The sequence below is a fragment of the Dermacentor andersoni genome, chromosome 1 (assembly GCF_023375885.2).
Source record: "Dermacentor andersoni chromosome 1, qqDerAnde1_hic_scaffold, whole genome shotgun sequence".
NCBI lineage: Eukaryota > Metazoa > Arthropoda > Arachnida > Ixodida > Ixodidae > Dermacentor > Dermacentor andersoni.
In genome coordinates, this window is record NC_092814.1 from 255,635,863 (window position 1) to 255,663,519 (window position 27,657).

General features: G+C 47.1%; 1 protein-coding gene across 1 annotated transcript in view; it reads left to right on the forward strand.

Moving 5' to 3' along the window:
- LOC126548144 (solute carrier family 23 member 1-like) overlaps positions 1-27,657 on the forward strand; it is a 155,583-nt gene that overhangs the window by 110,804 nt on the left and 17,122 nt on the right. The window contains exon 9 of the mRNA XM_050196262.3: positions 7,886-8,027. Within this exon, the coding sequence (XP_050052219.1) occupies positions 7,886-8,027 (142 nt within the window). The remainder of the gene's footprint in view (positions 1-7,885; positions 8,028-27,657) is intronic.

Genomic DNA, 27,657 nt, shown 5'->3' on the forward strand with positions numbered 1-27,657 from the left:
TATTTGGTACAGCCTCTCTAGCGGAGCACTTTGGCCATACACCTAAAAGAAGGTTTTCAGAAAGTGGCCTGTTGTCAATTCGTGCCGAAGGCCCCTCCATTGATTGTCTTTCTCGCAACCATAGTGAACGAGAAGAAAGGGGGTTAACCGAGGAGCCCGATTTTTATTGGTCATATCATAAGAAGCCAACAAACACGTACACCAAGGACAACATAGGGGAAATTACTTGTGTTTAATAAATGAAATAAAGAAACGACGAATTAATGTAAATGAAAGTGGATGAAAAAACAACTTGCCGCGGGTGGAGAACGATCCCACAGCCTTCGCATTTCGCGTGCGATGCTCTACCAATTGAGCTACCACGGCGCCGTTTCCCCATCCACTTTCTTGGATATTTATGTTTCCTAGTAGAACCCTAGGTGTGTTAGCCAGCGCCACCACTCACAGACCTTGGCGGTGGATGTGGAACATCCGTTCTGCCGCAAGCGTCACGAGAACGTGATATTTTCGAGTGAAGGCAACCGGTCGATAAACCCACACATGTTGCATTGCCACACCAACATTGATGCCTTCAGGTAGCATGTGTGGGTTTATTGACCGGTTCATAAAGATGACGGCTGTACATCCATAGGACAGACGCCTTGCTTCCGCAATTGTCTTTAGTCGACATGCAACGTGGAAGACCTAGGTATGCACGCTTTGCTGACTTTCTTAGGTGCGTAGGCAGGAAGGTTGAACGCACGTAAGTACTGCGGAGCAATATCGCAGGTAACCTACGAATAGTACATGGTACAACTCGAGCATAAATTGTCCAGACGGGCCTCGTTTCATTCCTGCTACATATCTTGGAACATGCGCAAGTTTGCTATGAGCATCTCCACGTGCTTAGGCCAAGAAAGGACGCGCGCGATCGATGATTACGCCAAGGAATGTGTAGCGATTGATCTATCACGGCACCGCCGGGGGTAATCGGATACTGGCTCATTGCCTTGTGGGGGAAAGCACATTTCGCACTTGCCACTTGCAAACCGCGAAGGCCTAAGTACTTGGAAAGAGCAGAAGCAGCACGTTGTAGTCTCGTGCTTAGTTGTGGGCTCTGTGAGACCCCAGAAGCCGTAACACAAGGGCCATCTGCGTGCATACTATAGTGCTGACAGCTGCCGGAAATCCTTCTGGAAGCCCAATTAGGGTTGCATTAAACAGCGTCTGGCTAAGTGCGGCTCCCTGAGCAACGCGTAGACATATTTGGTGATGAGCGGTCTCCTTATCAGCCGTTTGCTCACCACGATCTCCTAATATTGATAGCAGAGAGCTCCGGCACTCCGACGGTGCGCTACCACTATGGCGCGTGTCCCCATGCGAGCGTTTCCCATGCGTCCCAGCAAGGCACAATCATCGCCACTCTAAACACGGCAACCTTCATCGGGGTATTTTTATAGGTAACGGGCACTCTATGCACTAAATAATGGTCATCTGCCCTAAATAAAACTATAATGTAGGTTCTAAAGTTTAGCTAAATCGAAGCAAAGTTTACGAAAGGCCAACAATTTGTAACTGTGGTGCCAGGTGTCATGTTGCAGTGGTGGAAATTCATGAAGGACTGAAGTAAGGATGTCCCCTGTCTCCATTGTTGTTCACGCTTTATTTTAAGGGCACAGAAGGATGACTGGAAAACTATGAATTAGCGTTTGATTTATCATACATGCATAATCCACAAATGGTGCATCAGAAGGGCCTCAGACTGATGTATGCGGAGGACATAGTGCTATTAAGAGACAATGCAACAGATTTACAGACTTGCTAATATGTGTAGTCCTCAAAAAAGGCCATAATTAATCAAAAAGTAAGTGACTTAAACAGAGACAGTAAATTAGATGTCAAGAATGGAAACAAAAAGGACCATGGAGATTTGCAAGAATGACAAGAAATTAGGAGAGAAAATCTGTATGATAACACAAAGGGCAGTGCCTTGCTATTTTGAGGTTGCAGCTGGTTGCCTAAGTACAAAAACATACCGGGACAAATATTTGCGACAAGATGAGGCATGTGCATGCTGCGGCAAAAATCCAGAGCCCACTCATCACATCCTACAGGATAGCGAAGGGATTCACCCAGTGAGACCCGTAGGTAACGCACACCTTCCAGAAGCGCTTGGATTTAGTGAATGGAAGCATCAATCAGTCAGCAGTCGAGATCTCAACTTGAAAATCTGTACCTCCCTTCGATATTCCACAAGCAACAAGCTATGTTTGAGAACTTGCGAATAAAATGTGGCATGAAATTGCATTTGTGACGCCACTTTTATATACTTCTTTGCTGACATGAACATGACAAATTTATGAGAGCGTGCTTTCCGCTCTGTTCCCTTAAAAGGCCTCTGCAACACCTTTTGTGAAAAATGCAGAATACCTTTGTATTAAAGGGCATCTCATCGGAAATCTTTTTCAACCAAAAATATTTTCAACTGCGCTTCCTATAAGTGGTGTTATCGACAATTAAATGCGGCCGCTGCCATATCCCAGCGGTCTTCCTCTCGTTTTCGTCGTTCCTACTGCGCTCAAAGCTTTGTCCCGCGCACATGCAGTACAATGTCCGCCATCCTTCGCCCATCAGCCCGCTTATCTTTTTCACCGACATGGCCTCAAGGCCCGTTCGGACTAAGCTCTCTGCGAGCGAGCGCGGAGATCCAGTCATGACATGCCTTGAGGTTATGCGGCGCCATTCTCCGCCATGCCACCAATTTTGACGTGGCAGTGCGCGTGGACAATACAGCGCCAAACATCCGCCTTGTATGCAGAATACAAAACTCCATGGACCTGCTTCATTGTCGTACTCCATGACCACTAATGAGTGGCGTCATGTCCATGCTGGATGATGTGATAAAAGTGCTCTCTAGTTTGTAAGCTAGTTGTTTCCGCCTTTGACCACAGTGTAAGGCGGAAAGCATACATTGTAGAGCTACCTTAGTCATTGAAAACATTCCATTTAAAGGGCAATTCCTCAGGAATTACGCCACGTGCGTTACGAAGAACAGCAAGTTCCGCGGCTATCGATGTCGTCTGGCGGGATGTCTTAAACTATGGGAGGTGATTTTCACTGGAAAACTTTCCGATCCCGCAGACCCGTCCATGGTGCTTGAATCATCAGTGCACATATGTTCATGATTGTTGTATGCCTCGTACAGCAATAGCAGAGAAAGTTGCTAGAGAGCTGGTGATGAGAGTTGTGACTTCGTCCGTATTCCTGGTACTGTCGGGTCAATTTGTGGCTGATGCAAGCGCCATGGGGAAACAAAACTCTCGCTGCAGCTGTGTAATCTCATCGAAGGAATACAAGATAAGGCCATAGCCTGTGGCAAAAAGATACACGTGATCAGTTCTCTGGGAGTGAGGAGAGATGGTGGGAAGGAGCACGAGCAAGGGGTATGACGTGTGCTCTAAGCGCTTCCATTATAATGTGAGTGGTGGATTGGTAGTTGTACGCGATTGCAATGGTTCCTGCTGTTGTCACGATGTTAATTCTGCAGGTATTGGTAAGCAACGTCAAGCTGTGTCGCAGATACGCCAGAAATAGCTTTCTGTACAGTCCCATCATCGCGTGCGCTCACGTGCCACAGGCTTTACCTCGAAGAAACTTGAACAAGTGAAAAATGACCGTCAGTCGTTTTTTTTTTTTTTATGTAGGCCACAAGGGGACTCCAACAGAGGTCATTCCCGATGGTTGCCCCTAAGAATCTGCGCGTCGTAACATAAGATATATTATGTCCATCGATAGATATGGCGTGAGAAGTCCTTCGCTTCCGGCTAAAAAGACCAACGCGCATTTTTTTTTTTTTTTTGTAGGATCTCAAGGCTTGTTTGTTAAGGTACGCCGATATTAACGTCGCAACTTCCTTGAGCCTTGGACGCGCCTGAGGACGTGTCACACCCGATTCCGAGAAAAAGATCTGCTTATGAAGATGGCGTGTAGGAACCCATCCCGCTGTCAAGAACAGATGCAGCAGCGAAACTTAGACTGCTTGAGAATGTTGCCACAGTCCTTCTAGAACACACCAAATTTCCAGCACACATGACTGCATTGACTGGACCCCACTGTTCGACATTGTCCTCTATCTGGACGATCCCAACCCGACGCAACAGTACTTTGCTGACTGTGTGTGGGCTTGGTGTAGCCTTCAGAAAATCCTTTGCTTTCTGCATCGGACATGTTGCTTGTGGCCACTGCGGCAGTGAGGGAATATTCGAACATGTTCTCCGCCATTGTCCTCGCTACAGCTCACACAGGCAAGTTGGTGACCAAATTGGCGCGTCTTAACGACTGGCCGCTTTCCGAGCGGACAATCCTGGAATGCGGCCAATAACATAGAGTTTCCTACAATAATTACTAGAGGGAACTCTGGCGCTGCAATCATTCAGCCACTAAGGGAACGGTGGGAAGTGCATGGATTTGTCTTACCTTCGCGCTTGTGGATTCAGACGTTCTTGTGGCTTTGTTTATTACGCTTTATATGCCTTAATTGTCGTAAATTTCAGAGTAATCCATATTTTTCGAAGTGCAGAAGTAACGAACCCGCCCAATCACTACTAATTGCCACAACTAAACTTGTCGAGGTGGCCGAATCAAAACGCGCAAAGCGCATCAAGTCTCTGGCTTACCCGCGGTAAATTCATATGTCGCTTCTCAATGCATGCCTCCGTGGCGTAATGGTTTCAATATAGGGCTTATGGGCTAGAGGTCCTATGTTCCTGCTGTCCTGCCGTCGGACAATTTTCATAATGTTTATTCAGCCACTTATTACACAGTGCTTCGTGGAAAAGGACGAGTTTACAAAGCCACGAAGCCGTTTGAAGCCAGAAGGGTGAAGTTTAGCAAAATCCATATACTTACCATGTTTCCCATTCTGGCTTAACCGCCCCCATTGCAGCTCACGTAGACACTAGCGCCCGATTTCTGTCTAGTAATCATTGTATCAAACTATATGGTCTATACAGTCGTCACACCACAAGTCGGTCAAGGCGCTATTGAAATTTTTACGTTCGAGTGTACTATTATAGCGACTATAATTATCCCAGGCGTTCGCCGCGGCCTCTATTTATTCTTTTCGGGCGTTTACTTTATTTCTCCGCTGTTCTTTCCGTCTTTCTTTCCCCATTACCCTTCATCCACTGTAGGTTAGCGAATCAGAACCTTCTCATCCGGTTAACCTCTGCCATTTCATTTCTCTTATCAATGGCCGTAGCGTCTAAGAAAGCTCTCAATCGGCTGTTCGGTCATAGGTGCGTTCAGTTCAGCTGTACATTAGATAAATGGAGCACGTGATTCATACCATCGTGGACATGAATAATTGTAGCCATTCTACACCGCATTGTCTTTGAAAGACACGCTAGCCTTAATATAATGCATTATATCTACTCATGGCCCAACACCGTAGTTGATATCCATGATTGAAAAGCGGGAAGTTGTACATATGCGCATCGGTGTACATGGAGGTTTTTAATTCGTTAGCATTTTTAGAGTATTTCACGCACTTTTGGGGGGTTAACTATCTATGTATTTAGGAAAGGTAAAATTCTCATCCACCCGTTTGCAGAACGAAGGTACAAAGGAAACCCATACGGGTTTCTCGGAAATGACGCTTCACCGATGAGTAGAAAACCCGCGACAAACGCTTTTCCAGGACGGTCGCTATATCATCTGAGCTAACCAGGACGCTAGTAGATCGCAGCGCGAGGGCGAATTAATCGACAACCTGAAGCACAGGGACACAGAATATGTGAAATCAGTTCTGCGGAATCCTGCAAGTTAGGGGAAGTATTCTGCAAAGGTAAAATTGTCATCCACATGAGTGTAGCACGTAGCTTCGTGCTACACTCGGGTGGATGACAATTTTATTTTCCACCTTGGGGGATTCCGAACAACTGACTTGTATCTATCTTTCCACCTTTCTGGGTCAGTGGGTAGTCCGTGCTCGAATGGGTAAGCTCATCGGCCTGCCATGCTGAGGGAACATGGTTCGAAACCAACCGTTGGACCAACTTGGGTCACTGAATATTTGGCAATGTGTATAATGTGCCGTTCTTTAACGTATCTCTTTCACGCCGACACGGGTCCCTGTCGATGCGGCACTGGGTACATACCACTGTTCAATGAAACTTTTCGACGCCGACTTGGAGCACTGGGTATGTGTCGCTCGGTCTGTGCTGGTCTTCAATGAACCTCAATGAGGCCTACTTCGGTCACTGGGTATGTGCGAGTAGGTGTGTGCCGTTCTTCAATGAACGTCTCTGACGCCAACTTGGGTAAATAGATGTGGGCCACGGGGAATGTGCCACTGGTAATGTGCAGCTCTACGATGACAAAAATTACAAAGATCTTTTAAATTTATCCGATACTGGACGGAATTGAACCCACGACACAAGGGTTCCTTAAGGTCGCAGCCTGCACCACGACGGTTTAGCAGGCTGAGCCACAAATGCACTAGATGCCGCTTTCCAATGAATGTCTTTCACGCCAACGCTATAGCGAGCTGCGCCATGAATGCACTGGAAATGTGCCGCTCTTCCATGAACCGCTCGCCAACTTGAGTCACTGATTATGTGTCACTTGGGTCACTGAGCGTGTCCAGAAAGACGCGCGCGAGAGGAGCCCGGTTGACACATTGCGCGTTTCTCGTTTCGGAGGCCAGGCGCAGGCTTCGTGGTGGCACCGCTGGATGGCGCCGAGTGTTCATAGGAAAGAAATCAAGAAATCAGGAGAGAAACAATTTATGATAGCTCAAAGGCAAGCTCTTTACTTTTCGAAGCGACATCATGAAGGATGACTTACAACACGCACTTAAAAAGCGAGATTCAACAAGGAAGACGAAGCATGTGCTTGCTGCGATAAAGCAAGGGAAACAATGGAGCATGTTTTATTAGAATGTAAAGATCTCTGCCCAGCGGTCGATTTAGACACCTCTCACCTCCCTGAAGCCCTTGGATTCAGTGACAGCAGGGGAAAAGTAAACATGTCAGCAACAGAGATTAGTTAGAGGCGATTGGAAGCTTGGTGGAAAAAAAGTAGGAAAACGACAAACAACGGAGGCGTATCAAAGTTGCTAACAGGGGCTCAGAAAGTTTAGTTACGGGAATTCATCGCAGGTTTTTTTTTTTTTCTTTCCTTTTTTTTCTTTCTTTAGACATAGGTAGGACAATTGGCAATTTAATAACAAGTGCTTGGGGGCGCAAGCCATCGCCCCGCTCAAAAGGGGACGGTCATAGCATCCATCCGTCGGAAGCGTGAGACAGGAGTCCCGCTACAGTACACGCCTCATCACTTGTTTAGACGGTGGCGATACGTTGTATCAATATATTAATTCAGTGCTAAACGCTTTCTGTCGACAGTTATCGTGAGATCGTCCTGCCTATTTTTTTATATAATCAGAGGTCAGAAAAACGCGAATGCATGCTGTTGCGTCTGAATACGGGATCGTTGCGATAAACCAGTTTTGAGCTTTGTTTAGATTGTTTATTTTAGAAGCTCATCAATATTCTGAAAGAGATGGTTTGCGTGCACATAAAATTCGGAACCTTTGCTTTCTCGATATGTCGCCTTTCTTTTAAGCAGATAAGTTGTATTAAAAGCGGAGGCCTTTGGTGCAGTGAGGCGGTGCTGACATATGCTGATGTTAACTCAGACGTTTAATATGTTCCTACATGGAGTGGGCTTCTGTATCTGGAGCCAGGATGAATAATGTAAAATCAACACTTCTTCCTTCATTCCTACTACCGGTAGTATTCGTCAATGGCCTTGGTGGATTCCTGGCCTAAGTGCCACCTCGAGCCGCAACAATGTGCAGTTGAACGCAGCATAGCCGCGGTACCTGAAAATAATGTTTTATCCCCAGATTCTGCTGGCGATCCTGATCTCCTGGGGAGCCTGCTACCTTATGACCGAAACGGAGTACCTGCGTCCCGGTGATCCAGCTCGAACTGACATCCGCTCCAGTATCATCGAAAAGAGCCCCTGGATACGAGTACCCTACCCAGGTGAGGAATGCTGTTTTTGGTGCGTTTAATGTGAAGCATTCTTCTACGACCACAGTCATGTTCTTTTTTTTTCAGTAAAAGGGTGGGTAGGGTACTTCGCCGTTTTCATGGGCCGATCCCGGTGATCTCGCAGTCTAAAATGATCTGCCACAGGGGTGGCTGGGTATCCGCACAAGGTATTGGCACTGGGGCCACTGGGTATGTGCAATGGGGACACTGGGTATCCTCTACTGTGTTTTAGTTTGCTTCCATTCATGTACAAGGACTGAGTTTGCTTGCCACTGTGTACAGTGACGTCACATTTAACAAAAACACGCCTTAGCATCTACTTCCTTCTCCTGCGGATGAATACTGCAGATTTATGTGTGGTGTGCCTTTAATACGCTAGCTAATGCGTCTTCCTTTCAAGGCGTTCGATGTTTGCACCTTACAGCCTGTATTTGTTAAAAGTTAGGCAGCTGTAGATCTGCCCTCACTGTTCGGGTTAAGCTTGACCGCCGCTGTACCGTGCGTGAGGCCTGGTCTGTGCGATGCAGTAAACCACCTTCAACTGTAGCTTGGTCCCTTTCTCTTCGGTGGCGTCTGCTACGACTGTGACGTGCGCAGGTGGGAGAGAGAGTGTGGGGTGGGAGGCTCCTTAATGAATCTTGGAGAGGTTTTCCTAGCCGCATGCCTACCGTGCTACTCCAAATGGGTATGAGAAAAAATGAAATGATAGGCACAGTGCACGTCACAGCTGCACAACATCCACACAACAGTACAACAGGTATTCAACAAGCTCGTTGATACCATTGTCTCTGAGGAAGGCTAAAAGTGATTTCGCTGCGCGAGATGGACAGGCAAAGTTAGTCTATGATTCAATTACGTGTTGTAGCTAAAGGATGACAGTCTTTAATGAATGTTCAGTGCTGACATAAGGGCTGATTTTTCAAGTGTACACAGCCTTCAAGTGCAGATTAAATTCCCTATGCCTTCTCGTGCGTAGCACGCAAGCCACAGTGGCGGTCTCATGCGTTCAGTTTTATATAGGAATGATTTTGTATTTGCGACATTTAGCCGAATGCGGTGCAGACATGCCCAAGTTCTTTTCCACAAGCATTCCGTGTGGCTGATAAGGCCACGTGGAATGTGCCACTCGCACATTGGATCGTAAGTGCGAACAGGCCCATGCTACTGCTCCGAGTCCGTCCAGACAGCACACGGCACACTCCGTGCAAAAGAAGACACAAAACCTGCTTCTTCACTAGTTTCAGGCGGTGTACGCTGTCTTTCAGCAAGCCTACAAAATAATGAACGTTCAATGAAGCTACATGCAACACGTGCCAAATGGAACTTGTTATACGCTTTTACTGCATATTTATGAGCACCGACATTGCAATAGGATTGCTGCGATTTCCCATAATCTTACAGGACGCGCGGGATCACGCAGCTGATAAGGCATTTACAGCTGCGTATCCATGATTTGTACTGGCGCACTTTATCCAATCGTGTTGCACGAAACAATTGCCCAACCAGCCTGACCATTTGAAGGATGCAGGCCAGTCGGTTCGAAAAATTCAGTGCATAATGCAGTGAGTGGAATTTTTCCTGAATTTCACCGTCGACGTTTTATTAGCTAAGCCGACTGCTCGCTCCGTTGTCTTCATGGACTGAATTTTAAGCGGGAGACACCGCGATCTTGCAGAGCTTTAAATTCGAAGCATTTCTTGGTGAACGTTCGCCACTTTGACAGTATCTATCTGTCTATCTATCTATCTATCTATCTATCTATCTATCTATCTATCTATCTATCTATCTATCTATCTATCTATCTATCTATCTATCTATCTATCTATCCAGCTGTCGGTCTATCTATTATTATTATTATTATTATTATTATTATTATTATTATTATTATTATTATTATTATTATTATTATTATTATGGAAACATACGAGCACACAAATGAAACAGGGAGACCGCAAGCTGACAACTGCCACCGAGAGGGTCACAACGCCTGCCTACTCTTTCGAGAGGAGGGAATGAATAGAGGAGAAGAGGAGAAGAGAGAAAACAAAGAAATAGGAAAAAAAGTAGGACATAAACAAATCTATCTATTGGTCTATCTATCTAGCCGCCTACATATTGGTGCTCTCATGGTCGTTTCGTAAACTTGGTAGGTGCAAAATTGGCATAATATGACAAAAGTGTATGACGAACATAAATGACAGGTCGTGACATGAATATCATGACATGTCTGTCACGTAGGTCATGAAAATGCCGCCAGCGTTTTGGTGCTGTCATGGCCGTTTCGTTAACTTGGTATGCACCAAAACTGGCATAGTATGACAAGAGTTTGTGACGAATATAAATAATCAGTCATGACATGAATGTCATGATCTGCGGGTAATGTAGGTCATGAAACAGCCCCCTAGGCCTTGGTATTAGCCAAAATTGACATAATATGACAAGTGTTTATGATGAACATAAATGACAGGTCATGACATGAATATCATGACATGAGTGTCATGTAGGTCATGAAACAGCCGTCTACGTCTTGGTGCTCTCATGGTCGTTTTGTTAAATTGGTATGTACCACAATTGGCATAGTATGGCGAGAGTGTATGACCAACATAAATGATAGGTCGTGACACGAATGTCATAAAATGCGTGTCATGTAGATCATGAAACAGCCGCCTACGTCGTATTGTTCTCATGGTCGTTTCGTTAACTTGGTAGGCTACTCGTACACTGCTTCGCATAACATCGATTCCCACTGAGCATGGGATCTGCCGGCTTTTTTTGTGCTTTGCTCGCAGACCACATAAATGTTAATTGTGTCTGTTCTTGTTTTGCTCATCATATTGAATTTGTATCTCGTGCCTTCCCCCTGTTTTACCTGTATTAGTATATAAATATTGGTTCAAAAGATTTGCTGTAACAACAGCAAATAAAGTGGTCGTGGTCGTTTGAAGCCCTCAGCAGGTTAACGAAGTGATTGTGCTTTACGTCCCGAAACAGCCTAGCAGCTACAAAATGCGTCATTTGGAGCGGGCCTTCGGAGTAATTTTGGCTGCATGATTTTCATGAACAGGCATTCAATTTTTTTCGGTACGTAGGTGGTCGATTTTAAATACGGCCTTAAATCGGAATGCGGCATTTTTTTCAGGAGCAGATCACCACAGCCGCTGAACAACTGGAGTCGGTCTGCCTGTACTGGAAATAGGCGTTAGCACATTTCTATTTAATCACAAGAGCACATTTGGGTAAATGGCCAACAATTGCCGGTTTTTGTTGTTCCTCGCCTGCAACTCCTTTGTTTTAGACAGCCCTCACGTTTCCCTTATTCCGCACATGACTCTTCGAAACAGATAAAAAGAAAAGAAGGTTCGAGTGAATAGGGTAGTCTGGTAATGGCAGCGAGTTTAAGCAGCGTTGACTGAACACATTCCTATGATGGCTATTACCGTAACGTCTTTGTCAGGCTTCCATGGCTACAATTGCTATAGTTCTTGCGTGTTAACAAGTAATATTTAAATAAAAGGTATAGACTCAAGGTCCGCTGCAGCAAAAGGCGCACGATTTGCGGGCGGGCAACCGTGCTGCAGGTTTGCTTGTCACGCGCCGTCCTGTTGGCGAGCGGCGTCCTGCTGCAGAGCCGCTTCGGCGAAGGTACGAGCATCTTGGTCCGGCTCTGTAATATGTTGAGCAGCCTGTTGCGACGCGCTCAGCTTCAGGAATGAGAGTGGCAGAGTTGGCCGCGTGCGCCGCGAACGCGCGAAGGTGTTCTGCTCTATGCTGGCGTGTCTCTCGCCGGACCAAAGCGAAATTCGCCCGTTGACATCGTTGCCTTTCTGCGCCACATGACGCAGCAGTTTCCTTAGTTGGTGCCATCGCAAGCGAAGCATTAGGTGGCCTGTAAATAAACGGTGCGAACATGATGAAGCATGTTCAATCTGCACTCCGTAGCCGACAAGGCGTCACAGGCTAACCGGACCCGAAAGACAAATCATGTCCGCAAACTGCGTCGTCACCTCGACAATAGGCCTACACCACCTACATCAGGCTACGCCGCGTGGGAGCCTCCGCTGTGCTGACACTACCGGAACGCTCACTGTCAGCACTCGCTAGATGGAAGCGTCATCCCTATTGAGAGAGAGCATATTTTACGCATTAGCGCCGACGTCACATCTGTTGCAGGAAGTTGATGGTGGACCCCGGCATAAAACTATTTCGTGTTAAAGACTTTCGTGCAAAAGGCGCCACTCCAGGCTTGGAGTGGCGCCTGACACCAGCAAAAGATACCGAGAGCCAGTGGGGCTATACAAATTCAGGTACAACCAAATTAGGAAGGCCTATACTAAGCTTCAAAAAACACACTCCCTCACCAAAACAGGAATTGGCCTCCCTGGTACAGTATTCGACCACTACCTCCCTCATGATTCTTACAATTAACCCATGGCCCTCAGTCCTTAGCAGCTGCGGAGCACCTGACCAATACGGCGGTCAGACCTGTAAGGCAGCAGAGAGTGCTAAGAATCTCGAGACTCGGACAGGCCGCCAATGAAAACTGACCCTGTCAACCTTTAACACCTGAACTCTGTCGAGTGACGCTAGCTTAGCAGGACTCTTTGAGGAACTATTAGACATTGTTTGGTATATCACCGGCCTTAGTAAGATTACAAGAACTGGTGAGGCTTATACAGTGCTGACTAACGGCCATGTCCTCTGCAATAGAGGTCTCCCAGATAAGAAGCAATACGGGGTAGGATTCCTAATCCATAAGGACATAGCGGGCAACATTAACAAATTTACAGCAGTAATTAGTGGGTAGCTGTAGTCCTAATCAAACTTAATAAGAGGTGTAGAATAAAGGTAGTACAAGCCTACACTCCAACATCCAGTCAGGATGATCATGAACTAGGTCAGATTGATGAACATGTGGAATTAGCGAAGAGAAAAGCGCATACTCAGTATACTGTACTAATGGGCGACTTCAATGCAAAAGTGGGGAAAAAGCAGGCTGGTGAACAAGCAATTGGCAACGAAGGCGTCGATTCTAGGAACGCTAGATAAGATATGCTGGTAGAATTCGCAGAAAGGAATAAGCTGCGAGTAACGAACACTTTTTCCAGGAAGCTTAGCAACACAAAGTGGACCTGGAAAAGCCCTAATGGTGAAACAAGGATTGAAATCGCAGGATAGTGCAGGATGTAGAAGTGATAGGTAGGGTAAAGTGCAGAGATCATAGGTTACTGAAGGCTAGGATTCACCTCAATTTGAAGAGAGAAAGAGCAAAATTGGTCAAGAAGGAACTGGTCAACCTAGAGGCAGTAAGGGTAAAAGCAAACAAATTCAGGCTGGTATTGCAAACAAATATGCAGCCCCAGAACAGAGAGACGATGATGACATAGAGTTAATGAATGAAACCGTAACTAGGTTGGCTTCAGAAGTAGCAATTGAAGTGGGAAGCAAGGCACCAAGACAACCAGTAGGCAAGCTCTCCCAAGTAACAAAGGACCTAATAAAGAAACGACAAAAAATGAAAGTGTCCAACACTAGAGATAACATAGAATTCGCGCAACTGTCAAAACTGATCAGCAAGGGCAAAATAAGTGATACTGGAAACTATAACGTGAGAAAGACTGAAGAAGCCGTAAAAAATGGACGCAGACTGAAATAAGTGAGACAGAAACTTGGCATAGCACAAACCAAGATGTATGCACTAAAGGATAAGCAGGGAAATATCATCAGCTATCTCGAAAAAATAGTAAAAGCAGCGGAAGAATTCTATACTGACCTGTACAGTACCCAGAGGAGTAAGGATACCTCAATTAGAAACTGTATTGAACAGGATGCAGAAACTCCTCCTATAGCTAGCGATGAGGTCAGAAGGGCCTTGCAAGACATCAAACGAGGAAGAGCGGCAAGAGAAGATGGAATAACAGTCAATTTAATCAAAGGTGGAGGAGACCTAATGATTGGCAAACTGGCGGCTCTTTATACGAAGTGTCGATCGACTCCAATGGTCCCAGAAAACTGGAAGAATGCAAACATTATAATAATCCGCAAAAAGGGAGACGTGGAAGAATGAAAAAAAAAATAGGTCCATTAGCTTACTCCCAGTATTATATAAAATATTTACCAAAATAATCTCCAATAGAATAAGTGCAACACTGGACTTTAGTCAACCAAGGGAACGGGCTGGCTTCAGGAAGGGATACTGTACAATGGATCACATCCATGTCATCAATCAGGTAATCGAGAAATCCGCAAAGTCCAATCAGCCTCTCTATATGGCTTTCATAGATTACGAAGAGGCATTTGATTCAGTAGAAGTAGCAGCAGTCATATAGGCATTAGTAATGAAGGAGTACAGGACGCTTATGTAAATATCCTGGAAAGTATCTACGCAGATTCCACACCTACCTTAATTCTACACAAGAAAAGTAAGAAGATACCGTTAAAGAAAGAGATCAGACAAGGAGGTACAATCTCTTCAATGCTATTCACTGCGTGCTTGGAAGAAGTGTTCAAGCTTTTAAACTGGGAAGGCTTAGGAGTAAGGATCGACGGCGAATACCTCAGCAACCTTCGGTTTGCAGATGACATTGTTCTGTTCAGCAACACTGGTGACGAGTTACAACAAATGCTTGACGACCTTAACAGATAGAGCGCAAGATTGGGGTTCAATATTAATATGCAGAAGACGAAGATAATCATGTATAGCCGGGCAAGGGAACAGGTGTTCAGAATGGCCAGTCAGCCTCTAGAGTTAAATTAAGTAAATTATGGGGTTTTACGTGCCAAAACCGCTTTCTGATTATGAGGCACGCGTAATGGAGGATTCGGGAAATTTCGACCACCTGGGGTTCTTTAACGTGCACCTAAATTTAAGCACGTGGGTGTTTTCGAATTTTGCCCCCAACGAAATGCGGACGCCGTGGCCGGGATTCGATCCCGCGACCTCGTGCTCAGCAGCCCAACACCATAGCCACTGAGCAAGCACGGCGGGTTGCCTCTTCAGTCTGGGAAGGAGTACGTTTACCTAGGTCAATTACCCACAGGAAACCATGATCATGGGAAGAAAATTCACAGAAGAATAAAAATGGGTTCGAGCGCATACGGGAGACATACGGCTCGGGACTGGAAGCTCACTATTATCATTGAAAAGGAAGGTGTGCCATCAGTGCATTTTACCGGTTCTGACATATTGTGAAGAAACTTCGAGACTGACAAAAAGTTTGAGAACAAGTTAAGGACCGTGCAAAGAGCGATGGAACGAAGATTGCTAGGCATAACGTTAAGAGACAGAAAGAGAGCGGTTTGGATCAGAGAGAAACGGGTATAACCGATATTCAAATTGATATTAAGAGAAAAAGATGGAGCTGGGAAGGTCATGTAATGCGCAGGTTAGATAACCGGTAGACCATTAGGGTTACACAATGGGTGCCAAGAGAAGGGAAGCGCAGTCGAGGGTGGCAGAAGACCAGGTGGGGCGATGAAATTAGGAAATTCGCGGGCGCTAGCTGGAATCGCTTGGCGCAGGACAGGGGTATTTGTAGATCGCAGGGAGAGGCCTTCGTCGTGCAGTGTACATAAATTAGGCTGCTGCTACTGCTGCTGCTGCTCCTGCTGCTGCTGCTGATGATGATGATGATGGTGATGTTGATGACAGGGTGGCAATTCGGGCTTCTTGGTCATCTGTTACGCACACTAGAGAAGGACAAGCAAATTTTCATTGCGTTCAATGTGCGTTCCGAGCAGCAGTGTAAGCCGTCTCTATAAACAGTGTGTGGTTACAAGAACATCGCTAGGATAACTGTAGTCTTTTCTTCAAACATTTGAACTGAAAGCATGGTTATAGACGGCTGCAGCAGATGTTCCCTTTTGCCATTAAAACAATTTAGCCTTCGTCCTGCAGTGTACATAAATTAGGCTGCTGCTACTGCTGCTGCTGCTCCTGCTGCTGCTGCTCCTGCTGCTGCTGCTGCTGATGATGATGATGGTGATGTTGATGACAGGGTGGCAATTCGGGCTTCTTGGTCATCTGTTACGCACACTAGACAAGCAAAAGCAAATTTTCATTGCGTTCAATGTGCGTTCCGAGCAGCAGTGTAAGCCGTCTCTATAAACAGTGTGTGGTTACAAGAACATCGCTAGGATAACTGTAGTCTTTTCTTCAAACATTTGAACTGAAAGCATGGTTATAGACGGCTGCAGCAGATGTTCCCTTTTGCCGTTTAAACAATTTATTTTTACAGGTAAATATCTATAATAACCCTTTAACTTGCAGCTCCGCAATATTGTTGACCTCACAAAAGTACTTACAAGCGCTATATAAAATCAAATGTTAGTCCGTGCCTTTCAATTTACCTCAATTTATGTACCTGCTCAACAGTCGTAGTCACAAAGCAGCAGCAGATGTTTTGGTGACAAAACTCGAAGACATCGTCGGTACCGTCTTAGCGGACGTGGTGGTCCTATTATCGCTAATGCGAAATTTTATTAATTTGTTTAACAAAGAACACACATTTACCTTGTCAAAGCAAGTACCAAACACAAGTTTTGGACCATATATTTTTCTATAACCAGTTATTCAGCAATATTTACGACCCGTTCTAGGTCACTTGGTTTTCAAAGAAGCCGCTTCATATTTATTTTAATATGTATTTGAACAACATCAAGAAGAAATAAAGCAATAAAAACGTGCTAGGTCGTGTCTTTCTTATCTTGCTATTTAAAGGGTCAAAAATAATAATAATAATAATAATAAGAAGAAGAAGAAGAAGAAGAAGACGAAATGTCTAGTCTAAACTTGCCCTGGAATTTTTTGTGAGAGCAAACGAGATTGCCGTACAAGGCATAATAAGCATTTCGTCAAGTGTTCAAAGAGGTGTGACCTATGCCATAGCCTTGTCTCGCGGTACAACGTATGTCGGCGAAACCGAACGTTGCATGAACTACCGCTTACGGGATCTCGGAAGAAAAAGGACAAGTAGCCTACGTTACTGAGCGAGCCTCACGAGCCTGTGTCGCTTCTCGGGGACAACAATTCTGAGCAGGAGCGATGGCACCCCTTCAGGGCTTGCGCTGGAAGCCTATATTATACAAAAGAACAAGGACTGTTTTATAAGAAAGCCGTCAATTGCACTGCACACCTCAGTATATGAACTACTGAGCACCCACCTCTGATGCATGCATGTGTCATTATGTGATATTGCTGTATAGACACTTTTATCCCAGCTGTGACAGAAGTCTGTTCACGACCTCACGAAACTTCAGATTATGCATTTTTGACAGCCAAGTTATCCAAAGAAAAATAAGTATTTTGTCTCCCAATTTACTATAGGCACATGTTGTTGATGCGTTCACATATATAGAACGTGCCCCACGCGTCGAGCTCATGTATGTAGCGTTATAATTGTACTTAGCAGTAAAATTTATTTTTCGGACATTCTACCTCTGTGGCCATGCTAGTGCCAGCTGGAGAGTTCTATAGAAGGTGTTTCTACGAAGATCTTAAGTAATCGTTAAAAATTGCCGCTTTGAAATAGAGGGACAGTTCCTTCGGAGACATGCCGTCAGTGGTCCATGAGGTGTCGGCTGATCGGGCAGCGCGCTGGCAGCCCGCTGCTGGGAAGCAGAACATCGCCTCGAGGGGCGCGGTTCTGCGCTCGCAGCAGCCTCCAAGTTTCGGGGTTCACGTGCTCTGATAGCCTAATTTCCTTGTTCCAAAATTTCACGAGTAATCGCATTTTTCTATATCCAAAAGTTGATATGGCTTATACAAAGAGCTCACATCAATTTCCTAGTTACGATGAGGCTGCTGAAACTACAAGCTTAAATGTTAATGAATGCCTCTTTAATAATTAGTGACGAATTACAATGTATCCCTATGCAACTGCAGTGTGCACAAGCGGCACAATGCAAAGGTTACACACAAGCGCTGTATCGCCATGTGTCACCCGTCCCCTCATGATCGCCACCACTAACGGCATGTCGCCGAAGTACGGCAAAACTTTATTGTGGTCCTGCAGGACACGCTTAGCGTGTAGCGGGCATCTCCCACGTAGGGACCGACAGCGAGTCACTGGCGGCCGCTTCGCGGGCCTGCTGAACGGCCCATTGCTGGTCGGCGAGTCGTGAGCTTCTGAAGGACTTTTCCCACTTGTCCGAGGTAGAGTCGGGAAGAGCGTTTCTACACTCCCAGAGCACGTGTGCGAGTGTCGCATGAGCGGCACATGTCGCTGGGATACGGGTCTGGATAGAAAACGTGTATAATTTGACAGGATTTGGGTACATGTGCGTGTATAGTAAGCGTATGGTGTTAGCGCCTGCAGCCTGTTAAGTTTGGGGTGTGGTGGCGGAAAGATGCGGCGCCACAGGCAGAAGTGTTTTGTGATTTCGCCGTACGTAATGAGCGCGTCCCGGTTGTCCTCTAGCTCGACGAGGTGGGGTTGCCCGGGGACGGCGCGGTCGGTAAGCGCGCACGCTACGTCGTGGGCGATCACGTTGAGATTGGGCACCCAACCCGGCACCCGACCGAGATGGGCGGCGAACCAGATGACAGTGTGGTGCTTGAGTGTGCTCGGCTACGCACTACGGAGGATGCGTAACGCAATGTTGGAAGGCTCTGATGGACGCTCTGGAGTCGCTGTCGATCACTTCCCGTTTGCCGTCGAGCACGACCAGGGCAATGGCTACTTGCTCCGCCAGCTCGGGCTCACGGTTGAGGATCGTGGCTGAGTTGAGAGTCCGCCTCGTGGATGCGAGCACGACCGCCGAAGGAACCGTTCTTTTATTTCAAAGGGGCTGTATTTAAGTATCAGTTTGTATTCATAGAAACACCCAGTATATTTATAGGCTATTTTAACTTGCGTTGTCATTTTCAACCACCAAATTTAGCAGGCTGTTGCACAGGCCCTAAAGGGACACTAAAGGCAAATATTAAGTCAAGCTAAAGTGTTAGATTAGTGCTCGAGAATCTCTAAGGCGTCAATATTATCGCGAACAGAGCCTCAATAATCGAGAAATTGAGGTAAATGCAGGACGTGATTAGAGACTCCCCTGGGACATTCATGTACTTGCCTGATGGCGAAAGAACTGCTCAGTTAAATTTTGTCATTAGTACTCAACCGCTCGTTGCAAAAAACATGCCTGTATTGTATTATAAGACGAGGTAGAATGCTACTTTTCCAGTTCTATTTTATTTTTAGAAAAAAGAAGTCATTGAAATTATCTTTGACAACGACGCAGGCGGTCGAAAGGTTTCATTTTCGGTCGACTATGCGCCGCCCACGCTTTTGCGTTCCAGTAGATTCGTTATCGCGTAGTGCTGCGCTGGTTTTGCTGGCTCGCGAAATTCGCACAAAGTGGAAGCAGCAGAGAATTCAACTTCCATGTGATGTTGCGGGATGCCCGAACGGCCTACACCACTTGACTGAAAAGCAGCATGATGTGCGATCACGTGACTGAGACATGTGTGGGCAATGGTTTAAGAAGCCGTGTTTCTTTCGAATAAACGCTGTTGAAAAAAAGCGCTTGTGGTGTCGTCTTCTCGTCTCGTGTCTCGTCTACGTTTTGCGCTGTTAACACCATGGGGGTAAAAAGCAGCCGCAGCGGCGAATCCACTGCTCTGTCTTGGCTCGGTACCGCCGTCTCTAGCGCACCGTTTTACTTAGCCGCGGCAGCAAGAATGGTAATGACGTATGCAACGTAACCACTCCCCCAGTTGGGCGGCGAGAGATCAAATTTCGAAAAAGGTTTTCTGACCCTTCAGAATACCTTTTTCAAACCCTTCAAATGCAGTTTTCCTGTAAATTAAGTATTTTCTTGGCACGAAACAATTGTTGCGACGTTTGTGGAACGGTATTTAAACAGCCTACGTCGACTTAATATTTGTCTTTAGTGTTCCTTTAACCAGAAGTCATTCGACTAGATATATATATATATATATATGTGTGTGTGTGTGTGTGTATATATATATATATATATATATATATATATGTTGTAACGACGTGGGATCGACGAGTATGCGTAGCAGCACCGCCAAGAAACGCACTTTACCAGTCGTCCAAGGGAACAACAACAACGTCTTCTTCGTTTTCTCCGCTTCACCTGAAAACCCGCGCTACTTCAGCGTCTTCCCCACTGGCGCATACCCGCTGAATTATGGTTCTGCCAAATATATTTGTGTCATTTGCTCCCCCTTTAGAAAAGATCATCGTCCCGATGATAAAGGCTTGGAAAGCAGCGGTAAAGAACTGCGCAGTCTTGGCAGTCCTCATAGTACGGCTTCATACGCAGCACGTGAACGACCTCGGGTAAACGCCGTCGGCGCTTTGAACAGTGCGAGCTGTCTGGAACGACTTCGTAGTTGACGTCACTGATGCGTCGGAGAACTATGTAGGGCCCGAAGTATTTGCGTAGGAGCTTTTCAGAGAGCCCACGCTGTCGAATAGGTGTCCAGACCCACACTTTGTCGCCGATGTTGTATGTTACGGTTTTGTGCCGAAGATTGTAGCGTCTGGCGTCACAGTCCTGTTGTTCGTGGATTCGCAGACGCGCAAGCTGCCTAGCTGCCTCTGCTCGGTGTGTTGTCTCTTCAGCACCCGTCTCGTTGTCGTCAAATTCATGAGGAAGCATTGCGTCTAATGTTGTTGTAACCTCACGGCCGTATACGAGACTGAAGGGCGTCTTGCGAGTGGTCTCTTGACGAGCCGTATTGTACGCGAAGGTGACATAAGGTAAAACCTCGTCCCAGTTCCTATGCTCTACATCTACGTACATGCTTATCATATCAGCCAATGTCCTATTGAGTCGTTCTGTCAGTCCGTTCGTTTGAGGGTGATACGCTGTTGTCTTCCGGTGGGCGGTACTACTTAGACGTAGAACGATATCTAAAAACTGGGCCATGAACGCAGTACCTCTGTCCGTGACGACTACTGCGGGAGCGCCATGCCTTAAAACGATGGATTCCAGAAAAAATCGTGCCACTTCATCTGCTGTTGCCCGTTGCAGGGCACTTGTCTCGGCATATCTAGTGAGATAATCCGTGGCAACGATTATCCACCTATTACCAGTAGTAGACGTTGGGAAGGGGCCCAGAAAGTCCATGCCTACTTGTGCAAATGGTGTGGCCGGTACGTCAACAGGGTGCAGTAAGCCGGCTGGTTTGACGGATGGCGGTTTACGACGTTGGCAATCCAGACATGTCTGAACGTAACGTTTAACGACCGCAGTAAGTCTCGGCCAGTAGTAATTCTGCCGAATCCGTGCCAATGTGCGAGTGTAGCCCAAGTGCCCAGCAGTCGGCTCGTTGTGGCAGGCGTGTAAGATTTCACGTCGAAGCGGTGATGGAACAAGTAAGTAGTTGCTGCCGCTAGGCGAGAAGTTCTTCTTGTATAGAGGACGTTGCGACGCAAGCAGTATGGTGCCACCCCTCTTGCAAAGAGCCTCGGCACGCTGTTGGTTCGTCTTTCGAGGTAATCAATAAGCGGCAGCAATTCAATGTCATCCCGTTGCTGGCGTGAAAGATCGGCAATATCCACGAGTCTCAGAAAAACCGTGTCGTCATCGTCTTTTTGCTGCCGGCTCAACAGGAGACCGAGAAAGGCAGTCGGCGTCTGCGTGCCGTTTTCCCGACTTGTACGTAACAACAAAGTCGAACTCTTGGAGTCGAAGACTCCAGCGTGCGAGCCGGCCGGAAGGATCTTTCAAATTAATGACCCAGCAGAGGGAATTGTGATCACTAACGACGGTGAAAGACCGACCATACAAATACGGACGAAATTTCAGAACTGCCCATACCATTGCGAGGCATTCTTTTTCAGTAGTGGAGTAGTTAGCTTCGGCTCGGGATAGTGTCCTACTGGCGTAAGCAATCACTTTTTCGCGGTCGCCCTGCCATTGTACTAGCACCACCCCTAGACCGACATTACTAGCGTCTGTATGCAATATCGTCGGGGCTTCCTCATCGAAGTGTGCTAATACGGGAGGCGATTGCATGCGTTGCCGGAGCTCGTGAAATGCCCACTGCTGGTCTTCGCCCCAAGTAAAAGGCATATCTTCTCGGGTCAGCTGTGTTAACGGCCATGCGATACGCGAGAAATTCGTAATAAATCACCGGTGATATGCACAGAGTCCCAGAAAACGTCGCGCGGCTTTTTTGTCTGATGGAATCGGGAAATTAGCGACGGCGGCAATTTTATCCGGATCAGGTCGGACTCCTTGGCTACTGACGACGTGACCGAGGAACTGGAGCTCATGAAAACCAAAATGGCACTTCTCAGGCTTCAAAGTGAGACCGGCAGAGCGTATCGCTTCAAAAACAGTTTTCAGCCTTCGTAAGTGTTCGTCGAACGTTGCGGAAAAGACAATCACGTCATCCAAGTACACCAGGCATGTTTGCCATTTGAGTCCGGAGAGCACAGTGTCCATTAGACGCTGAAATGTTGCTGGCACCGAACACAAACCGAAAGGAAGTACCTGAAATTCATAAAGTCCGTCAGGCGTCACAAAGGCTGTTTTCTCACGGTCTCTCTCATCCACTTCGATCTGCCAATAACCGCTTTTCAAGTCCATTGAGGAAAAGTAGCACGAGTTTCGCAACCTATCCAAGGAATCATCAATACGTGGCAGTGGATAAATGTCCTTCTTTGTGACCTGATTGAGCTTCCGATAGTCGACGCAGAAGCGCAGGCTACCGTCCTTCTTCTTCACTAAAACTACAGGTGATGCCCACGGACTATTAGATGGTCGAATAACGCCATCTTCCAGCATCGTCTTCACTTGTTTTTGTATTGCTTCGCGTTCCTTTGGGGCCACACGATAAGGGTTTTGTCGGATGGGTCTGGCGTCGACATCAGTAATGATGCGGTGTTTGGTAAGTGGCGTTTGACCAACTCTTGACGCAGAGGAGAAACAGCCCTGGTACTGATTGATGAGCTCAAGAAGACGGTTCCGCTCAACGGCCGTTAACGTCGGATTAACGTCTACAATAGGTGCAGCTGTGTGGATTGTAGAGGCCGACTCCTGCGCTAAGTGGCAGTCTTGTATTTCTGTCACTTCGTCGAAATAGGCGACAGCAGTGCCTCTAACGATGTGTCGGCGCTCCTTACTAAAATTCGTCAGCAAGAGTTCGGCGCTTCCGTCGATTACATTGATAAGTGCTCTGGCAATGGAGACACCGCAATTCAGTGCTAGCGCACTGATGTGTTCAGCTACTCCAGTCCCATTTTGCAGGCTGTCACAGCGCACCTGTACGAGAGAGCAACTCCGCGGCAAAAGTATGACGTCGTCCGCGGCAATACGTAAGCGAGGTTGTTGTGGCTTCTCATGGGTGACATTATCCGAACTCGTGGCAACTCGTGGAACTCGTGGAACTCGTGGAACTCGCTTCTGTCAGGGATGTTAATCACGGCGCCGTACTCCCGTAGGAAATCCATGCCCAATATAAGTTCTTTACAACACTCAGTAAGGATGACGAGGGGGACGACGAAGGTTGAACCGGCGATTAAGAGTCGGGCCGTGCATTTCCCGACAGGTGTCATCAACTGACCTCCGGCGGTTCTTATGTTGGGCCCGTGCCATGGTGTCTTCACCTTCCTCAGTTTGTCAGCGACCTGTAAGCTAAGCATTGAAAAATGGGAGCCAGTGTCAACCAGAGCGGCTATTTCGTGGCCGTCAATGCAAACGATGAGCTCGGCGCTGACGATGTCAGTTACGTCTTTCGTACTTCTATCCGTCGTACTCGTCGTTGTGCTGGGCGTCTTTTTCGTCAATTTAGTCTTCACGTCGTCGTTCGTCGATAACGGGGGATGTGGAGCAGTTAGAGTATTGGCAACCTCACCCCCGGAGGTCACTGCGGCTAGTTTCCCCGTCGAGGGCTAGGCGATCTGCCCCTAGTGACGTCGGCAAAACTGCGACGAGTCGGCGAACTGTAGCGCGCCGGAGATGGAGAAGGAGAACGTGGTCGGGGCGTCGTCGTATATTGTGGCTGACTGTTCACAGGAGCGTCGTTGTAAGCGCGTCGACCATCGTACGGAGAATAAGCATAGTTGGCAGGAAAGCTTGGGTGTTGAGCGGCGCGATAGTTGTTCCATTTGCGGCAAACTCTATAGACGTTTCCAGCTTCACCACAATGGTAGCACACTGGCCGACGGTCGACGGTGCGCCACAAATCGGTTTTCCGACGCTGATAGTTCTGCGGTAACTCTCCATGGAGCCATGGAGTGGCGTGAGAATGTCGAAAATACGGCGTTGTTTGTGCTGGCATGATCGGCGGGGTCGGTAGAGTCGACGAGGGTGACGATGCCGGCTCTATTTGTGGCGTAGCTGGTGTTGTAGTTATGGGTGTCAACGGCGTTGAAGTTGCGTTGAGTGGACGGCGAACAGCCTCCGCATAAGTGAGGCGCCGCGGAACGTTGCCACAGTCTGGCGCTGAAAAAGCTTGCCGGACTTCCTCCCGGACTACATCAGCAACAAAAGATAACGCTGGCGTCGGTTCCGTAGGCGCAACCACAAAACCGAGCTGCCGAAGCTCTTCTCGCACCACTTCTCGGACAACTTCACGCAGAGACATGTCGTTACTCGCAGCCAGTACGGAAGTGTTCGCCGCCTAGTTGCTCATGTCATGCTGGCGGTATCGTTGATGCAGGGCCCGTTCAATGCCTGTAGCCTCTTTTGTGAACTGTGCCACTGTTGTCGGTGGATTTCTCACAAGGCCGGCAAACAGTTGCTCCTTCACTCCTCGCAAGAGATATCGCAGCTTTCTTTCCTCTGGCATGTCTGGGTCTGCCCTACGGAAAAGACGGGCCATGTCTTCCGAGAACATAGTAACACTCTCATTGGCTTTTGAACGCGGATTTCAAGGAGACGCTGCGCGTTTTCCCTCCTGTCGATGCTTGAAAAGGTATCCAGCAGCTGTGCGCGTAAGTCGTCCCACGTGGCAAAGCTCCTCTCCCGGTTTACGTACCACGTACGAGCATTGTCCTTCAAATAGAAATAGACACTCGAGAGTTTGTCCACCGAGCTGGTCTTATGGTTATACTGGGCGACGCGCTCGAACTGGTCTAGCCAATCTTGGACGTCTTCCAAGGCATCACCATGAAAGCTCTCCGGGGCCATAGGATTCTGTAGTGTTACTTGCGATGGAGCTGCGGTGGCCATGTTATTTGTAGGAGGCAAACGATTTCTCGAAGTTTCTTGCAGGGGACTAGACTCGGGCGCTAAGCCTAGCAGGCGACGACTGAACCGGTGGACCGGTGTTTCGATGCGCGATGGTGATTCCGAGCTCGATCGTCGGCTCCGCCAAGGGGTGCCAAGCATGAAGAATACCCAGCACCTCCACCAGTGTAACGACGTGGGATCGTCGAGTATGCGTAGCAGCACCGCCAAGAAACGCACTTTATCAGTCGTCCAAGGGAACAACAACAACGTCTTCTTCGTTTTCCCCGCTTCACCTAAAAACCCGCGCTACTTCAGCGTCGTCCCCACTGGCGCATACCCGCTGAATTATGGTTCTGCCAAATATAGTTGTGTCAATATATATATATATATATATATATATACGTATCAGGGTGTCTACCAACCGGGTAAACCGAGAATTCTCAGGGATTTTGAGTAGTCTGGAACAACTCAGGGAATTTGTGCCTCTATCAGGGAAAATTAGCTGTAATTTTATTAAAGGGTCAAGAGTCGCGGTAATGCTGGCTCGAGTAACACACAGAAATCGTAATGAATCGTCTTTGACGCCCTGTCGTCGGCTGGAGGAGTTGCCAGTGTAGAGTCAACGAACAACTTCCCGGATTCCCGATAATTTGGACGGTTTCGCGGCACTACCATGTACCCCATAGAGCTAATGTATCAGTACGTCTAAAATTTCGGATGCAAGAACTCTTCGACGTCCAATCTTCCGGACGTTTTGCCATGACCGCAGGTCCAAAACGGCAATAATCAAGCCACCGCCGCTGCCATTTTGATCACCTCGCCGCCTCGAACCGGCGCTCTAGCACGCAGATCCGCTGGCAGCCGTAGCCACTACTGTGGCAACGCAAGACCTGGCTGCTTCGACGTTCGCTATGAAGCTCCTTGCCGTTGGGTGCTGTGTTTTTTATTGAAAGAATTCGCTGCTGTCAGCAATGGCATGGACTCCGCCTATGTGGTGCTCGCGATTGACTGAGAAGCTTGGAAAGCACGGTGCGTGGCATAATGGCGGTTCCCGAAAGTCAGCTTCGCCTTTTTACAGAAATGTTACTTGGTGAACCATACGCAAAAGTATTGCAGTGAAGCATAACACGCATGCGAAGGGGCTATTGCCACGGGTCACAGTATGTATTCCTTAATTATACACGCATGCGCCCGCTATTGCCTGTCAGATTACGAGCACGGACATGCCTAATACGTGTACCGACAGGCCTTCAATCGTTTTAGAATGTGCCTGTGGCGGTTTGCGCCCCTAAGGCCAGTAAATGATATGCATTTATTTTTTCCAACTGGCCGATTTGTCGAACGTTTTCGCGGCCCCTAGGGAGTTCGAAAAATCGGCCGTGGGCTGTGCAACTGACCAAGAAGATTATTTAAATAGTCAGTGGGGCGAGCGAGTGGCGGAAGGAGGACAAGAACAGAAAGAACCTACGCATTCAGGAATTAACGGGAAGGGAAGCGTGCTGCTGCCGTTTTGAAGGAGCTTGAGCTCAAAAAATAGTGTTGGCTGATGCCGAGATGCAGATGTCCCTCATCCAAACCAAAATAAGCTCTTTAAAGCAGTGAAACACAACACTAAGGTGGTGTGCGCGGGCTAAGAGTATACCTCAACTGTCCTGACATATATTTATTTATTTATTTATTTATTTACTTATTTATTTATTTATTTATTTATTTATTATACCTCAAAGGCCCCAGAGATGGGGTATTAGATGAGGGATGGGCTTTAACAAAACAGTGATTCGAGAGCAGCCTTGAAGTGATGAGTGTTGGAGTGGTGCGTGATGTCGGCAGACAGACCGTTCCAGTCCCTGGCGGTTTTCACAAAAAATGATCGTAGATGAGAGGTAGTCTGCGCCGGGGGAGGATACACGACTTTGCTGTCGTTAATGCGGCTGGACTGACGATGAGCTGGTAATATAGCTGAAATGTGGAGTGGTGAATGATAGAATTTGTGAAAAAGACACAGTCTAGAAATAAGACGTCGCGATTCTAGATTAGTAAGACCGGCACGGGATTTTAGTTCAGACACGCTTGCATGATAAGAATATTCAGAGTAGATAAACCGGGCTGCACGGTTTTGAATCGATTCCAGTGTATTAGATAGGTTATGTTGATGAGGATCCCAGACAGAGCATGCATATTCTAACTTAGGGCGGACATATGTAACATAAGCTAACAATTTTACTGATGGGGGAGCAAGTCTTAGATTCCGGCGGAGAAAACCGAGGGTTCGATTCGCGGCATTGGCTAAGTTAATGACATGATGTGACCAATTTAGGGTAGTTGAAAAGGTTATGCCGAGGTATTTATACGAGTCTACGGATGAGATTTCGGCGCCGTATATGGTGTATTTCCCTGATTGGTGATGCTGTCTGCGATGGAAAGAAACTAGCGAGGTTTTTTTAGTATTTAAAGACATCAACCATTTGTTGCATCATAA